Genomic DNA, 19073 nt, shown 5'->3' with positions numbered 1-19073 from the left:
AGCTGAGGAATGTAGCATCTATTTTCACACACAAAGCCAAGGATAAAAGAGGAAATGGATTGAATTTCAAAGAACCCTGCTTATCCAAGGCGCAATCAGACGACCTGCGTGTAAAACAAACACTTGTTTGCAAAGGAAAGGAAAATAAATGTGAAGAAAGAACTGGAACAGACTGTTAGATGCTTGGCAAGACAACAAGCAACAGTCTGAAAAGCTACATACAGTACAGTTGAGGCTCATGGCCAAACAATAAGGCCATGCATGGCAGATGGGCGCACACACTCCTTTGCAGTCAGTCATAATACAAGAAAAAGGAAGTGGGAGAGTCTTGGGCCAAGTACTAGAGAGCCCAGGGGTAATGGAAGAAGAGCACAGCATGAAGAATGAAAAATGAGAGAAAAAAAAACCTAATGAAAAACTACAGTTCATAGTAAGCTACATCAAAAGGAATCCCAGAATAAGTTTGTTTTCAAGTTTTTGTACGAGTCAGCAAAAATTATTCCTTTTGTAGCGGTCTGCAACACATGGCACAGTTGACAGACTTATGAGCAGTGGGCGATATACCAAACACAATTCTATGACAGAAGTGTACTAGTGTATTTATATTGGGATCATGGTCAGGGAGCACAGAGTGCAAAATATAAAGAGCTACAGCGAATCAGGCGCCTGCGATGGGCCGCAAAAGCATGGTGGAGGCTGTCCCTGGACTCTGACGTCATAACTGACCTTTCGTGTATTTACAGAGGAGGTTTGATTTCCACTCTTTTTCCATGCTCACACATGAGCCGTTGTGAAGCGGGTCCTGGAGGTAAAAGAGTAGCTTTGTCCCAACCTGGACGGTGAGCACTGTAGTCATGTGCTTCTGCCAATCCCGTAGAAGGGCCCACAAGCCAGGGCCATTGACACAAGCACAAGCATCACCTGTTTTATATTAAATCTGTCAGATTAAATAAGGAAAGCCAATAACCTGCAGCTCTCAATGTGCAGTTTTAGCCAAATTTGACCCTCTGCTGCTCTGATCATACTTGTTAAAGCTGTTTTCAAACTGAGTTCAGGCACAGCACAGACACCTTATGTGAAGAAATTCATGAATCTGCACGTGACCATCTCATGCACATTAAATGAGATGCACAGTGAAAAATGTGCCTTCTTCTGTATCTCAAGCAACAGCAAACCACAAAGCATCTTGGTTTCTATTTGGGGTAATGCAACATTTAAAATAATGCGACAAATCACTTGTATTGCAGCTGACGGAGTTTCGTTTTCTTGCAGCAAGATGAACCTTCTGCCACAGAGCTTATACGTTGCTCATTCATCACCCTGAGCAAGTACAGATCTGATTATCATACAGTAGAAGCATGAAGACATTTAAACAGCCCTTTCAAAGTACTCCCCCTGACAGCAGACAATATTGCCCTCTACAGGGCATATATATTAGTCACGCTTGTCTGTCTCCACTCTCTTTTTTTTTTTTTTTTGGCTGTGATGGGTTAAAGAAACACAGCACCACATGTGTTGATGAGTGAATAATTACACAGTGTTGAGAGAGCTTGAGGATCAGGGGTTGTAGGGTGGCACAGTGAGGCCATGGCTTCCAAGACCCTGGATTACAGCCTCTTGATATTTAGCATCTGCCTTGCTGGTGTGTAGCATGAATCCGGTCCAGCTTCGTGTCCAGTCTTCTGTAGTCGACCCTGACTTTTGACCTCACTGTGGCTGCAAGACAAAGAGAAATAAAGACAGTGAGGACATTGACAAGTCTAAAGTCGTGTTTAAAAGAGGTGAGTAAGGACATCTACATACAATATGATGCCAGTCTTATAACCTCAAATGAATGTGTTGACCACAAAATAATGTTTTAATAATGTGAAATTGTATTTAAAAAAATATTATTGAGGCTGATCAGAGCAGCAACAAGAGACTTCAGATGAATAAATGCCAGGGCTCTAATTCATCAAATGTCTCTGAGCATGACAGGAGATGAATGAGATGGTCACATGAAGGACCCGGTCAGTGAGCCAAATCCAGCGAGTCCATCAGTTAGAAAGTTGATGAATTCAGCCTCTGGTCTCCAAATTAGCTGCGTGTCATGAAAAGCAGAAGAAGAAGAAGAAGAAGAAGAAGAAGAAAAACAGACATTTCATCACTCTGGAGTGGAGGGTGGTACTTATTTTACTCCTCTATCTTCCTTGAGGAGCTGAATGTGATGAAGTGTGGATTCACCCAGTCGTTTTCTAAGAGAAACGCCACAGCAGCAGAACAGCTCACGTCTCCAGAGATCCCGCCCAGGGTTCAGCCTCACTGTGACACAAGACGGACCCCAATTTAGGACACAAAGACTGGGTCAGAGCTGCAGGAGGCACAGTCTTTGCCTGAGAATGATCCATTCCTTTTCTATTCATTGATGCTCTTGCCTCTCTTCTTCCTATTTTTGTATTTTTCCCCTCTGTTTCACCCTCATCTCTCTGCATCTCTTTCCTCCCACCTCCCCCACTCTTTCACTTTCCTCACCTTTCATCCCCCTCCATTACCATAATGATCATTAGTGTACCTACACAGTTAACTTCTAAAGTTCTTTTTCTGATGCATGCGCTCATTTACAATTACAATTATAAATCTTCTCTGAATGCTAATGTACACTTTATCTCACTTTAGATGGCCAGACTTTAAAGCGACAAGACAATCTCGAAAGGTGCGTCTGCTAGATTGCCTTGAAAAATGAATTTGCACAAGCAGACATGCTGCCGCAAATTAAATCTTATCCTCAGCTCTTCTGATAACATTTTTGGTTAATTCGGTAATGTCAGGAACCCTTGTAATAGGCTTAAACGCTCTACTCATACACTCATCCGCGATTGAAGTAAGGGACCCTCTCCAATCGCCCACTCTCACGACTCACCTTCTGGAGGACAGAGAGGCCCTCCAACCACTTTGACTTCTAACTGTTATGGAGTAAATCACAAACATGTCATGGCCTGATCCTCTGGGACTGCACACAACCTTTGCTGTCCTCTATTATATGTGACTAACCATTGTCCTCCTTGGACCCACTGAGCTCAGAGCAGCCCACATCTCTTATTCTGAGAAATCTGCATTTTTTTCCACTCTCTCTCTCCACACTAGCCTTTTTTTCCTCCAGGCATTGACATTTAATCAAACCCAAATCCCATTGTGCCTATTAACATATCAGGCTGATACGGGTTGCTGTAAAAAGCTTGAGCACAGGAACCCGGAGCAGAACATTACCATAACTCTGCCTGTGTGATCTCTATTTTCTCTCCTCCGCCCACATGTAAAAATGCTTACCTGGCAAACAACTAAGCGTGGAGAGGCATTTCCCTCTCTCTTTCCCCCCTCTTCTACTCATTCACCCCTACTTATCTTTTTAGAATGTGTTAATTATTTAGCTGTTTGTGCTTGGAAATGTTTGCCAAATAGCACTGAGAAAAACTAAGCATCTAATGCAAAGGCAGGTTTTAATATTTCACCAGACCATCAAAACCATCTGAAGTTTGCTTTGCCTCGGCTGTGACTAAATAAACAATTCTGGGGTACTTTTTAAGGTTGCTGAAGTGCTTTAATGGATGGCATGGTTTCTCTGTGAGCCTACCCAGTATTAATCATCATGGAGTTGTTGTGTACAGCTCAGCATCGGCCGCTTTGCGCTTGACCTTGATGAAGGTTTCTCTGCTCTTGAGTGACTCTCAACACATCTGACCCTGCTGGCAGCCGTTCATGTATGTCAGGGCCATATGTTGGTTTGTGTGGCAGCCTGCATGCTGAGCACGCCGAGCACTCTCTACCTGCGACCAACTGAGGCCAAACTGGTTGACGGTCTTGTATCACAGCAGGCAATTACTTCCTCAAAAACTAGGACAGTTCTTGGTAATAACAGTCACCAGAGCACAATATTTAGCACGATGAAAAGACATTGTTGCTGTCAGCATTGTTTTCTTAGAGAGAGGATGACGAGGCGGTGGGAATGGAACGAGGCCATGTTGTACAAAGAGGATTATAAAGACAAAACAACTTTGACAAGTCTGAAATTTGAGGACACTTCCAGGGAGACATGAAGACTATCAAAGTCAAGCTGTTTGTTGGAGGGGTGGCAGCTTGCTGTTTTGTGCACCCTTGTGGCTGTGGTGAGCGGGACAGAAAATACAGATATTGAGTTTCTACCTCCGGATTCAAAAGCTGACACTTGACAGAAAAGCACTTCTCAAAGTGGCAGCCATCTAACACGCGCCGAACAAAGCGGCAGCCCTTTCCTCTGCAGAGGACATTTTCTTTTAGTGCAACACAACTAATAAATAAATTAGTGTGCGCAATAGGATAATTGTGCAGAGACTGGCTGCGCTGGAATATTTGTGTCCTCATTTGTAAAAGGAAATCTGTTTTCTGATGCAGCCACATTAATCCGTGGTTGTCTCTCATTGTTAGATTGAGAGGGGTAAAATAATGGAATCTGTGAAGAGGAAGTGAAAGACTCTGATCTTGACTTAATCACATTGTTGTTTATATAACTCTCTTACATAAGCCATCTCTCCTCTCCACATTTTAATCAATGTAAGTAATGGCGGCCCCTTATATCAATATACCTGAGCCATCTGCTCCCTAATACCAAGGATTTCACTCCCTGCGATTGCACAACGCCTCTCACTACATCCCGATCAGGATTACAGCTTTGGCAGGGATCAGAATTTGTTTCTGTGCTTTTATTTTCAGACCGTTTTGATTGCCAATCTGCAGCTTTGTATGTGCACCATACAGGCTGCGGGCATTGGTTGTATGCTGTGCGTAGTCTGGTTTGCTTACAATTTATTTGATCCTTTAATAGGCCACCGGACCGTCTGGTTTTAATTATTCACCAAATCAAACAACATCAATTCAAGGCCACCTAATAATGACAAACGCTCACACACTGGCAATCTCAAATCATATTTCCTTATTAGCAGGCTGTCTGGCGAAAAATATATGGAAATGATATTCGTGCTCAGGCAGGTAATAACCAGAAAGCAAGGTACAAAGTGTGCTGCAAATTAGTTTAAACAGTAAGTCTGCTGTACATTTGCATACTGTCTTTGAACATATTGTTAGGGGGAAAGGGGGAGGCCAGAATTTGAATCAAAATTCACTAGAAGTAGTCTTATTAAACACGCCGAGTGCCATACATGATCTGTATTGCCTGACTCAATGTTTTAGCTCAGAATTTCTCCAACCTATTTGTCAAAAGCAAAAAATCAATATAATTTCTGTCTTAAATCTGTATTTTGGTCACTCAGATGAATGCAGACAAATAAAAGATATTTTAAAAAGTTAAAAAGCAAACTTGTTACTGAACAGCAGCCGCTGTGGCCACCATGGTGATGATTATGGGATAATGCTAAATGCTAAGCATGGCTTCGCAGTAGCATATGAGTCAGAAAGTCAGATATACAGAGAGATCCAGTGGTGGACTGTAACTTTCCGCATTTACTCAAGCACTGCACTTATGTATAAATTCAAGGTACTTGTACTTTACCAGTTACCTCATTTCCAGAATCCAATTCAAAATCCTCTTCTTAGTTTCTGAAGCACTTGCTGGTCTGGCTCCACAATACATTTTAGACATGCTGTCAGTTTACAATCCCAGCAGATCTCTTTGGTCACAAAGTGGAAATCTCCATGTGCCGTAGGGCATTTTCAAAGCCTGGTGAGACGGCACTCAGCATTTATGCTCCTAAGCAATGGAGCCGTCTGCCTGCTGATCTCAGACTAAGTCCAGCACTGTGTTCTTTTTAAACCAAAGACCTTTTCTGTTGAGCATTGTCTTAAATTAATGCATCGTATTTATACAGTATGTGTGATTGTGTGTGTATCTTTATGTGCATTTTATGTGTAGATGTGCACAGATGTCTTTGCTTAGAAGCACATTTTGCTGTTTTGTTTTTAGGTAAAGCACTTTGTGCACTGTGTGCTGTGTGTTGGTATGTGTGTGTGAATTTATATGTATGTATACATGGACGTTGTTTATCTGCACTTTTTTTTGGGCCATTTTACTTTGCTTTTAATTTCCTTCATGGGTTGAAAAACTACTACTTCTTAAACTAAAATAAACAATTTTAAAAGCCTCTTGGGTTAGCTGGAAAATGCATCGTCACACAGCTGAAAACAGAACTGTTCATGTAAAGCTGACTTTTTAGAGATGCATATTTCTCATTCAGCACCGATGCTACACACATAAAATGACCTTATAGAAAATGAGGCATCGCTTTAGATTAAATTACCCAACAATATCTGAAGTAATTAAAATCAATACAACCCTGTACACCAGTCGCAGGCTTTAAATTGAAAAGCGCAAAAATCATTTCTCTGCAGAATGAGTACTTACTTTTGATACTTTGAATTTTGCTCACATATGTAGGACTTTCACCTGAAGTGGAGTATTTTTACAGTGTTGTATTAGTAGTCTGCTACAGGATTGGAATACTTTTACCACCACTGGCAATTTCAATGTAAAAATGGCTAGAATTAGCTAATGTTAGCCACCATTAGCGACCTGTCATATCAGACCCCCCCAAAAAATCTAGGCCCCTGAGGATGTTAAAATGTTGCTTTTGCATATAAATACAGCTTTTCATCTGTGAGAGGAAGAAGCTTGTCATTTCTTCATTAATATGATAAAAAATACAGCTTTTAAGCTTTTAAGGTAGTCAACCATGATGACTAATGTTGCCTAATCCACTCCAGGAAACCCTAATTGGAGTTTCCTGCTAATCGTGCGGGGATATGAATCACCCACAGTATTTTAGACTAATAACAAAAGCGAAAAAAATATCCAAATGACACGATAATTTTGTATGGAGTGGTGGCTTGATTTAAAAAAAAAAAAAAAAAAATCCCCCGCCCTCCTCCCCTGAATGAAAGCTACCCCCCTCCCACCCCCTCGCTGTTTCGCGGATGGTGTGGTCCAGGAAGCGCGCCTCCTCTACGCTCTCCTCCTCTCCTCTCCGGCTCATGTGAAATCAGCTGACGAATGGTATCTCCCTGCTCTCCCGGATGGATCGCGCCGCTGAAGCCGGGCAGCCTGAGCGCTGACACAGGAGCAGGTTGCCCACCGCTCGTTCTCCCGCTGCCGGATGTCACATCGACCGACCCTCAAGCAAAAGCTTCCGCCACCTTAGAGAAGAGGCGACTTTACTGATTTTTCCACCTCGGGCAGGAAGCTACCCGCTTCCCCTCACCATGGCTTCCAACTTCAACGACATAGTCAAACAGGGATACGTGAGGATACGGAGTAAGAAACTGGGGGTGAGTACTGTTGCACTTGCTGCCTAGCGCGGTGGAGGAGAAGGGGGAGGCTGTGATGGAGGAGGAGGAAGAGGAGGAGGAAGAGGAGTTCCAGTTGTTTCAAGGGGGCGGTTGGATTAAGAAAGAGGCTTTAATTGCTCCATAGGCAGCCGTCCTGCTGTGAGCTCTTCAAGAGAAAAAACAGATTAGAGCAGCACGAACAGCGGCCAAGTTTCTCTCAATGCATGCAGCAAAATTACTTCTGCACATACTGAGATGTTGGCAAAGTCTACGTGATTGACAGCTGGTGTCGTGCGGATGGAGTTGGAGATCACATCCCCGCTTTGTTTTCAGCTTCATTCACAAAGTTAGGCTGCCTCTGGTTGTCTGTCTGCTGGGTTGCAAAAACTTTAGTCAGATAGCACACTTTTTTCAGCCAGAACTGAAGTTACAGAAGACAAAAAGGGGGAAAATGGCTCATAAAGCAGTCTGAATACTAGTAAAAAGCTAATAATCTCACCTTTTGACTGACACATTGAGCACACCATAACATGTGAAATCAAATAAGGTCACTCATAACTGAGCACCACAGGCTGTAAGTCTCTATCAGTGCAAATTAACACCATGTTTTATGGATTCTAGGATGGACAGCATGACTGGAAAACTGGGAATGCTGTTTATTGCTGTGCAAATTGTCATCCTGTACATGAGGAATTATTCCCAGTATTGAAAGCTGACTGTACGATGGCAGCTCTTCAATGCCTTGATAATAGATTTCCATTGAGGATACAGCAAGAGGAAAAATGGCTCCAGTGCTTAAATGGAAATGAATGATATATATTCAATTATGAGCGCCTTATTGTCTGACTCATAAAGCCATCTGCTTTTGTTCATACTTCCAGCTCATTACGCTAACAGAGCGGGCACACTCCCTCTCCTCTGATGAAGTGTGATGATGGAGGCTAATGATGTCTGCCTCCTCACATCATCACCTGGCTTCATCAACACTATATCCACTGTTGTTTGCTGCTATTGAGGCCATCTTTGATCACTCTTAAGGAGTAATTTGGTGAATAAGAGATGCCTCTTCTGCTCCGAAAGTGCTTGCACAACGTAGGCCTGATATAACAAATGAAAGTGCAAGACATTTGTTGTTGCTAACATGCAAATAAGCTTGCTCACATACAGCTGCCTCAGTTTATTTACTTCTTGCATATGCTAGATGCACTCAGAAAAAGAGGGATATTGTGTGTGTGTGTGTGTGTGTGTGTGTGTGTGTGTGTGTGTGTGTGTGTGTGTGTGTGTGTGTGGAGAGCCTATGACTTTGCAAAGCAAGTGAGGGCGCACGCTGTGTTGGCTGTGCTCGAGGTATGGATGCCATATCTCTGCCAGCTCCACATCTCATCCTGCTGTTTGTGGAGAAAAACAGTTTGTGTCCTGATCGCCCACTCCCTCAGCCCTCCACCGCTCGCTGCTGTTTCATCATAGAAAAGCCATGCTGCGATGGCCTCAGAGGACCTCGGTGTGGGTAGATAGAAAGTATTTATCTGTCCACGCTGGGGTTAGTTATTCCAGGCCTATTCTCATTCTGAATCAGAGAGAAAGAAAGCAGCTGAAATGGAGCAGCAGTAGGTATTTGTAAGCCTGAATCAACAGGCACTGATATAGTGTGCATCTCTGTGATGTTTTGCTGTGGGGGGACCTCATCAGTGCTAAATGGCATAATTTCAAGTGTTTTGTGTTTTAAGAGAGATGAAAATCCAAATGTGTGACACATACACGCTCGTGTGGGCGGACTGCAAAGATTCACATCTGGGCGGAGGTGGGTGATATTTAGCACTGGCTAAAATCCAAAGAAGTGTTATTTTGCAGCATGGTCTCAAACATCCGATTTTTATTTTGGTCTAATTTCTTGCCGTTATTGTTGACTCAACAGAGACTTGAGGCATCATTATGCAGATTTGCTGCACAGAGAGTCAGAGCAGAAGGATACTGGATGCATAGACCCAGAGTCAGATTTAGTAACATGGGCAGGCAGATGCACCGGCCTCTTTACTTCCTAGGATTCCTCATCTCTAAAATGCTGCCAGAAGTGCAACATACCTCCATCCAACAGTCCATCCTGTCTCCAGGGCTGGCCATCGTTTGAAGTCTTTCAGTGCTCTCTGATATGAGTTTCATTTCTTTTTTGACACCTTTCTTTGAGAATTTTTTGACAAATTCTCATTTCTCCTTTGACAAAAAAGCCCGAAACGAGTCCCGTTAATCTACTGATTACTTTTTAATTGCTTGATTAAATGTTTGGTCTGTAAAATGTCAGAAAAAAAGCCCAGACAACTTCAAACAAACAGTCCAATACCCCAAAATAACAGAGATAAAGCCCAAATAATAAAACATTAATCTTATATAAGGCCTCACATTTGGCACACTGGATTTAGTGTATTTTAGGCATTTTTCCATCAATCTACCAATGAACTTATTGATTAATCTGTTCAGCTGTAAAACCAAAGCTCTCGAAAGTGAAACACAAGCAGCCTTAAATCAAAAACGGTGTAAAACCGGCAAAATGAGTTTGATTCATATAAGAATCTCCATCTCTTCAAAGGATGAGTAAACAAGATCATAAATCTTGCTTTGAGCTGCAAGTAATGATCATTACTGATGAATCTTCTGATTCTTCTCATGATTAATTGATTCATTGTTTGTTTTATAAACTGTCTGAAAATAGTGAGAAATCACAGTTTGTTTGTTTTTTACTGGCACAATTTCCTAAAGCCCAGTGCGGCATCTTCAAATCACCCAGAGATATTCAATTTACTACACAGGAGATAAAGAAAAGCACCAAGTCTCCATAATGGAGAGGCTGGATCCAGACAATGTTTGGCATTTCTGCTTGAAAAATGACTTAAACCATTAACTGGTTGTCATTTAATCACCAGCTTTTTTCAGCTTTAAATGCCAGTTTTCAGTTTTTTGTCAGTTTTTCATCGTAACAGTGCTGAAGTTTGAGCCCGGCCCCGCCTGTCAGAGCGACTGGATGCACCTTCTCAGCTGCAGTTTTAGGCCAGAAAGGTCCTGGGTGTTTTTCCTCCTCATGTGATGGCTTTTCTAATGTTTTTTTTCAGTTCTTTAAAGGTCTCTCAAATATCACATATCAAGACTTTGCATCACAGTTGACCTTCTAATGCTCCCACCTCTGTCTCTATTGTAGTGCTGTGCCTTTTTAAAATGTATTATACATTATTTTTCATTAGAGAGTAGTACAGTCGAATGGTTCTCTTTATGCGATATGTATTAAAGTGGCCACACCAGCACCAACGGCTGCGGCTCAACTCATCAGCATCCGTCAGTATGATTGGCTCATTTCCAAACCCCATCATGTGTGAAGGTTGAGGCCATGAGGTCAGGTCTGTGTTCTGCCGAGTGATCAAAATTACCAGCCGGGGCACTTTTTCTTCTGTTTTTTTCCCCCCCTTTTTCCCGGGACATTTGTTTTCTTCTCCCACTGACATGAATGGCAACGATTTCCTACATTAGCCAACTTCTTTGTCTCTTTGTTGGCTGTGGAGACAACGGTGCAGTGTTCTTGAATGCAAAAGTAGGCTCTCTCTCCGCTTTCCTTTCTCACACTCCCCTTCTCTTCCTCACCTTTCCACCCATCCTCTCACCTCACGTACACCCCCCCAAACGTCTCACCTGTACTCCACACACTTCACAGTGTCTTTCTCATCTCATCTCCCCTATTTTATCTCTCTTCCTCTTTTCTTCCCCTTTATCGAGCTATCTCCCTCACCTCATGCCCCTTTCTCTCTCACCTTTCTCTCCTTCACTGGTTTGCAGACAGCTGAGGGACTGAGCACAAAAGCATCCTATTCATCACCCCACACTGCACCCTCCATAACCCCAACAGGCTATTCCCCCCTGACACAATGCAAAATCACACGCACACACATACTCACAAATTCGCTTGGTTCAACATTGAGGAATTGGCACACACATGCACCCGACAAACAAGTAAACAATCTGCTGCCAGAGAACAGTGTGTGGATTCTCAATTAATTTTAATCCTGTGGCTTTGTACCATACAGTTTTTTTTACTACATGGAGACAAACTAAATGTGCACAAGAGCCAAAAACAAGACAAGTGTCACACAGAGAAAAACATAAAATCTTGCCGTGTCTAAGAAACAGCATTGCAATCATCCATGTAGCTGTTTCTGTCTCCCTTTCAGTGAAGAACGGCTGATGCCATCAGTGGGATGGACTCCTCTTGACGAGCTGACTAACATGACCTTTGAGTAATTCGTGTGTCAGTCTCAGTCCAGGTACATGTTTGCCGGGTTAAGGATCACCGTGGTAAATAGAAAAGGTCAGCTGTTGAATATTTCCCCCTCCCCCGTCTGTCCAACTTTTCTTCGAGCCTTGACCAAAAACGGTCAATTTAAGTTTGCTGCGGGTGAGTCCGTCTGCCATTCAGTCGGCCCATTCACAAACATGTTTTGACACTTCAAAGGAGCTGTAGATCAGATGTCAGCCCAGAGGTAGATATGTAATATTTTAAGCTTCACACATAGATAAAATTTTATTTCCCAGCACAGTGACACCAGCAATATTTTCACCAAAAGAAATAGAAGCTGCAATAAACTCATCTTTATCTCATTTTACACACAAATAAATGTGCAGTAATGATAGGACCAGATGATTGTAATTTTGCTTGATTCCAGATTGGCTGTAATTAACATTTTAACATCCACCATGGAGCTGGTAGCAACCATCATACCGATATTATTGGGAACAATATGATATGACACACCTCTAGGTTGCATGTAGTGACAAACCCACAAAGAATTAGCACGGCTATTTCACTTGTAGCAGATTTTGGCTTGTTGCTCTGGGTTTTACGGGCTGTTATTTTACTGTTTGGCTTCACTCCCACAGCTCTCACTGTTGTTTTCAGTCTAAACAGCAGCTGTTTCGGCAAAAAGCTCCAAAAACCCCACTGCGCTCTGCCTGCCCAGCACGAAACAGCAGACTGGCAAAGTTAGCATTTAGCTAGTGATGAAAGTGGAAGATTTAGCTGCTTGGGATCCGTATTTTTCCCTCAGGAGTTGGTAGAGACCAAAATTGGAGCTAAAAGGAGAGTGAGTTTGGGGTTACAAATGAATGCTAATGTTGCCAATATAGTGACCGTGTTAGCATGTAGCCACCTTTTTACACGTTTAGCGTATATCAGTGAAATATCTGTCTCTTTTGCTGTTAAATGCTCATCTGTGTTGCCCAGCTAGCTGCTAACTTTGTCTGCCTGAGTTGTAAATGATCTAATAGCTAATTAAGCTCTGTACAGGTGAGGGCAACTTGAGTGTTTGGCAGTAGTTCTCAATGGGTGTCATGTGACTACTTTTACATTACAGTCATTTGATCAGCTGTTATTATAAAGATATTACTTATAGCCACTTTAAAAAATACGATGACAGTCATATTTTCCAAAGTCAGACCACCTTACCTTGTACTTTCTTGGATTTTGTTTTGGTGCCCAATAGAAATCCCCAAATCCCCTTTCCAGTTGATATTTGGGACTTGACTGTGGGCTCTGTTGATTTTTTTAAAACCTCAACAGTGAGCTGGAATACATTTTTGAGATTCTGAGGTGTTGGACATCTTAAAGTCAGGGAGTGTACCTTCATTGTGCTGGACAATTGGTTTAACTTTTGCCTGACCCCCTTAAATTGAAACCAACAAACTAACTTAGATCTTAAGAATACATATACTGTAATGTATAATAGACTGCCAATGTAATTCGTAGTATCAAGAATAAAATTGAAAGGGACAAAGTTTTACTCTGCCGCCGTCAACGCAGTTACTTTACGAGAGTGCCTTGGTCAAGCCCGAAAATGTCAAAGCAGAAAACACATTAAAAATGCATTATGTCGGGTCCAGAATGAGGAGGAGTGAAAATACAATCAGCTGAAAGTATGGATGTAAACAAATAATCAGTAAACCAATAATCGTGGCCGCAGACACAGAGTGTAAGTTATTCATCATCCAAACACAAGGATATCATTTGCAAAAAAGATGGGTTACTCTCCTGTTTATAGATTTACAGAAGTGATTTGGGGTTTTAAAATTACTTTTTTACGAGTGAACCATTTCACAATCTCGGGCATGCATACAGTTTGTTTTAGGGCAAACATCCTTCTGTAATTTAAGGACTGAAAACACAAGCGAAGAAAGTTTAATGTGGGACAGAAGGTTCAGTCCACAGTGCTTTTGTTACAGTGGCCCACGCCACAAAGCAGCAGAAACTGACTATAAGGAATACTGGTAGTTTATTATGACTGAGCACATCTAATTACATGGTGTAATACTCCTACCAGTTACACTGACTCTGTGGTTAGACACTAATTATGGATGTTTACTCATGAGATAAATGTCAAATTCATGTATCTTCCCATCTGTGCTGTACTTGGGATGAAATGAAGTACACGAAAACTGCAGTCGAAGAACAAGTCCATTTAATGGATTTGTCAATTGACAGAAAATCTGCTGTTAGGGTGTTAACTGGTCAAAAGAGTGAATCGAGACAATAATCTACATATTAATGAAACAAATTAATGAAAGAAGTTGCGGTTCCACTTTTCTTTACTTACTTTACATGCCTGTTTTAAAATTGTCGATGCATGTACATGCAGGCACATGCAGGCTTGTCCACTTGCAATCAGTTTCAAGCAACTATAGTAAGCAACTTTCAAGACTTCCACTTCTATTAAAAGGTAATCCACCACTGAACAAAATCCAATACTTCACACTTACTTTCCAGTAAGGGTGCCTCAACTTGGACTCGAATTATTTCCAAACTTTTCCTCAATGGAAAGAGATAATAAAAATCTCAAAATGTTCGGCTTTGGAGACCTTTAATACCCGAGTCTAATGCTAAGCTTGCAGTTTACAGCGGACGCAGAAAAAGACATTAAGGGTGCAAATGAAGCATTTTCTAGCCATTAAATATGAAGACAAAATCAAGAGTTATTACTCGTAAAGTACTTTTCTGGACCCAGTGGTGCTCTCCTCCCATCTCTGTCTACAGATAAAACAGTTATTAATTGTTTTATCCTTCTTTTGTCTCACTCAGCTGTTTTTGACCTACAAGCGGGTATTTGTGTTCAGTGACCACTGGCCTTTACGTGGACCACAGGCATTGTAATGGTGTGTGGGTATGTTCCCCCCTTGTTGGCGCGCAAGCAACCACCAAAGCTGAGGCAAAGAAGTGGAGAACAATGTGTCTATTGTCCAAGATGGCACAGCCATTTAAGATAGGATCTTGCCACTTCCGTGCACTCACTATTAACAATGACAGGCCGTCCAGAATGGTGGATGTCAGGAGATTTTTCACCCCAGGAACTGTACTTGTCAGTGGAGCGTAGAAAAGACACAGTCAGCTGTGTTGGACTTGTAGCACTGGAGACTTCTTAACAACGTGGATAAATGTGACTGGGCTTGTGCAAAGAAATCAGATTATATCAATTAGCAAATCATCAGAGTCTTACATCCAGTGGCCACAATTAGCCGTGTTCTCCGCTCCATCTTGCCGAACTGAAACTGAAGCAGATAGAGGATTTCTAATACGCCTGGTTTTGTTTATGATTTTGTTTGTGCCTTGTGGCTGCGTGTAGCCTACTTTCAGCTCTTCTTGTGATGGATGCTTTTGGACTCGATGCATTAATTCACAGATATGCAGGGCTATACATTGTGTGGTCATTTCCTTTGGTTTTCATCAGCTTCCTCCATCAGACAAAGACCTGAAGACAAATTACCAGCTCTTATTGGCCCTGATGAATTGCATCTCTAGCGGCATATGGGAACAACAGCCCAACAGTCGTTATTCACGGTGAGAAATGTGCTTCTATTATATAGTTGCTTGCGTAAATAAATCTCTGCCCGGACCTCACTTGAACATTTCACATCATTGATTCCCGTTGTTCCTAATTATCAAAAAAGCTTTTTTGTTTTGAACAGGGACAAATGTTGTTATTAATATGTAGTAATCTCTGAAAATCCATAAAAGAATGATGCCCACTTCTATCAACAACCTTTTCTTGCCTCCACTCAGTGTCATACTCTCAAAATACCAGACGGGATTCTTCCTTCAGTTCAGCCACTTTCTCTCTTTTTTTCCCCTTCCTTCTGTCTTGTTTCTGTCTCTCTGCCTAAAATCCGTCCACAAACACATGTTACACCGAGCTGGCACTGTCCATAACAGCTTTGTGTTGCCAATGTTTTCTGATGAGCTGCTTTGTAAAGTGCAAAGTTCTCTAATCCCATTGGGGGAGAAGTCACAGCTCAGTAGAAGAGGACTCTCTTCATGGATGTTTAATCTTTCCAATCCCCTGCAGACCCTGCACCCCTGACAACAGACTAAACACTTGATTCAACACTGTGAATTTAAACAAAAGTAGAGAGAACAACAATATTACCCAGCCACTTCTCTATTTTTGTTCCATTTTTCTGTCTTTGGGTCATTCTAGTTGGATTATTACGTGTATAAAACATAAGCGAACATACATTTTAAAGCAGCTGTGGTGGTATTTTTACACTAAAACCCAGAAATTAGTTTGCACTGTTGCACTTCTGATTCCCCCGTCTTTAAGTCATTGGAGTTTTTGAATAGGTTTTTGATTAGATACCTGAAGTGTTTATAGCCTAGCATTAGCCTTTTACTTCTGGCTATTGCATTTAAGGTTAAAAAATCTTAAAAGTAGTATTCATTTGCGAAGGTTCAAACGCAGCTTTCCTTCATCAATACATTTTCTACTTTAGCCAAAACTTCATTTTAGCGCAGTATTAGCGCAGTATTACCACTTCTGTTCATGCCAGAGAGTAGTTATTAATAAAAGGCCGAGACTGTTTCTGTTCATCACTATTTCAATCTGTAATGTGATGTCGCTGAGAGATTTCCTCCACCTGCTTCTCTGACAATGAACTGATGACAGACTGTTGACTCAGAATATTTATTCAAGCTGTTAAATCTTCAATTTCAGCGATGTGACAGTCATGAGCAAATTGGATGTTCCTGTACAGTCGCTCTGACTGCTGTCTCTGTGGTCTCAAAGTTGGTTTGTTCAGGATCTGCCGTTCAGAAGTGTTTTAAAAGGGAATTTGCAGCTTTCAGGAGTTTTGGCAAAGATTTCTTTCCAATAATTATAATTGGAAGTTGATTCTCTGTCTTGTGGCTGAAAGAAAACAAGCTACAATATTCTCATAATATTCGCTCACAGCCAAATTCACTCCTTTAATTATGTAAGCTGCATGATTTTGAAAGGTGAATGTATATTGCTCCATATTCAAGTCCATCTGATCCACATATTTCACCTCCCACGCCGAGCTCAGCCTTTACGGCTCTCTCTGGTACTCTACTGCTACATTGTGCAGATACACTGGAGACTCACCTATAAAACACCAGGCCTAGAGGAATCTATCATTGCTCCATTAACACTTCTGCTTCATCCTCCTCTCCTCGCCTTCCTCCCCTCATTAATCAACAGACCAGCCCTCAGGGCTGTACTCTGCAGCTACGCTCACTCTCACTTTGTGTGTCTCTGTTTTGTGTGTGTGTGTGTGTGTGTGTGCGGGCATTGTGTTTGTGGGTATTTGCATATGTGTACATGCACGGGAGCTTTCGTCAATGTGTGCAGATTAGAGCTGTGCAATATGACCAATTGCATATCCAGTTACCCGTCATTTCATATCCAGATAATGATGCAAATCATGATACAGAAGATTTTTTTGTGAATCTGATGAATAGTTTATATTGAATGACCACAAGGAGAGGCGTGTATCTGTTTTTTAGATTATAAAATAATTTCCAATAATTATAGCCTATGGCATAATTTGCAAAGTACGGTTTTCTGGTCAGACTTTTCGTACCCAAGCCACGTCCATGCAACAGAAGTCGGCCATCTTTTAGTCTCCTGTTCGGAATTAGCCCATTCTGTCACGTTCATATTGCACCACCCTGGTGCAGATATGTGAAAATGTCCAGTTCCCAGAGCGATTTCTTTCTTACATGAATGTCTTCCATTAGATTAGCACAAAAAATCTGAGAGAAAACCAGGACCTATCAGAGATTCCCTCAGATGTCGTTTTCGCTGCGTCTCATTAGAAAAGTCGTCCCTCTCGAACTGTTTCCAGAATCAATTGAGTCATTATGAGATCATTCAGATTTCTAAATACTGTTTGAGAGGGGGGCCAGAGGAAGTTATTCTTAGAAAAAGAAGAGTCCCACCTACCTTTTATATTTGAATCACGATCTGTAATGAGTTCCTCTCCTGCTGTTACCTTTCATCAGCCTGCTTGCCAAGCACATTCAGTACAGTGTGCAGCCAAAGATAGCCTCAGCTGCGTGTCTGTGTGTGTTAAGGGCCTTGTCTTTGTGTCTGTGTTCTTAATTCACTCAGTGCGGAGCATTGGTAAACACTATTACGGCCTTGCTGAAAAAAAAATCTGAAAATATTACTCCTGATCTGCTTTGAATGAAAGCAAATAGCCTTGCTGAATAATGTACATTTGCCCAAGCTGTCGGCTACACAAGGCTGTTTAATGTGCCACTAATTGTTCGGCGCTGTATTATTAATGTGCTGTTAAAAAAAACCTTGACCTTGGAGCCTTGTGTAAGTAGGTAAAAAAAAATAATAATAAAAGCAGGCAGTTCATGTCACCCGTCAGTGTGGGCGCGCTGTTTGTTTCTGTTTGTTAGGAGATGAGTTTGTACACTCCACTCTCCTTCCCTCCCTCGCTCTCTCTCAGGGGATTTCTTTTAATAGTAAGGAGGTGACAGTTTACCTCTCGCTGAGCACTGGGGTGACAGTTTGGTACCTGCCCGGCGCAGCATGAGATGCTCCAGCTGACTCACGTTGCACCCGAAGCTGCCCGCTTTTTACATTCGCACTCCGTCCTAATGAGCCGAAATGACCTCGAGTGCACGCCACGGCAATCTGATCCCCGTTCTATTAAACAGCTTTTAATATTTCCCCAAGAATTATTGTTCGGGGAATGAATTTTGGATAAGGTCTGCCAAGGGATATGGAGCACACAATAGTAGCCTTGGCAGTGGCACTTTGAGCGGATCATTTAAAGGTCATAATGGAGAAAATAATGGCTCTTAAGACTCATAAAACAATTGAAAACATGGTTATTGGAGTCAGTGTTGGAGTGATAATATAACAGAAGAAAAGAGGAGTTAATATGGCAAACTTCTGACCCGTCATGAATCGCAAGTATGCCAGTAGTTTGGGATTTATCTAATTTGACAAAAGGAAGTTTTGCAGTTGAGAGCACACATTAGGGTCAACATTAGCTGGTGTTAGCCCACTCACACACACACACTCACACACACACACACACACACACACAGCCCTCTCTCTCACTCCCCTCTTATGTTCCCAGTTATTCGCTCACATTTCAGAGACATGTCGGTTGGACAAAGTGATAATTGCATTCCTCAATGATTTCATGCTGAGACACACACGGTGACACCGATTCACGGCCCACTTATACCAAGGGAGTGTGTTCTTTGGGAGGAATGAGACAAAAACAATATGACCACCTCCGTCGGACCCTGTTCTCTGACATAGAAGTGCGCCCTCATGTTCCCTCTCCTTTGCACACAAACACACGTGTTTACTCCCCAGCCGCCTCTTTGATTTGCAGACCAAATGCGGCTGAGTCAAGTTCGTTCCAGCGAGCACAAATCTCCGCTCTCTGGTTGTGAGGGAATAGTTGTTGCAGACACAGAGCCCGCTGCTTTCCCA

The 19073-nt window shown here is 42.0% G+C and overlaps 1 protein-coding gene across 2 annotated transcripts in view; it reads left to right on the top strand.

The window, feature by feature from the left end:
- Positions 1–6980: 6980 nt before the first annotated feature.
- The window catches only part of dok6 (docking protein 6), a 46962-nt gene continuing 34869 nt past the window's right edge, over positions 6981–19073 (top strand). For both annotated transcript variants that reach the window (XM_070985952.1, XM_070985951.1), the window contains exon 1: positions 6981–7290. In XM_070985952.1, the coding sequence (XP_070842053.1) occupies positions 7225–7290 (66 nt within the window). In that variant the 5' untranslated portion in view covers positions 6981–7224. The remainder of the gene's footprint in view (positions 7291–19073) is intronic.

Source organism: Chaetodon trifascialis, chromosome 18, assembly GCF_039877785.1.
Source record: "Chaetodon trifascialis isolate fChaTrf1 chromosome 18, fChaTrf1.hap1, whole genome shotgun sequence".
Classification (NCBI taxonomy): Eukaryota; Metazoa; Chordata; class Actinopteri; order Chaetodontiformes; family Chaetodontidae; genus Chaetodon; species Chaetodon trifascialis.
This window is presented reverse-complemented; position numbering and strand designations above follow the sequence as displayed.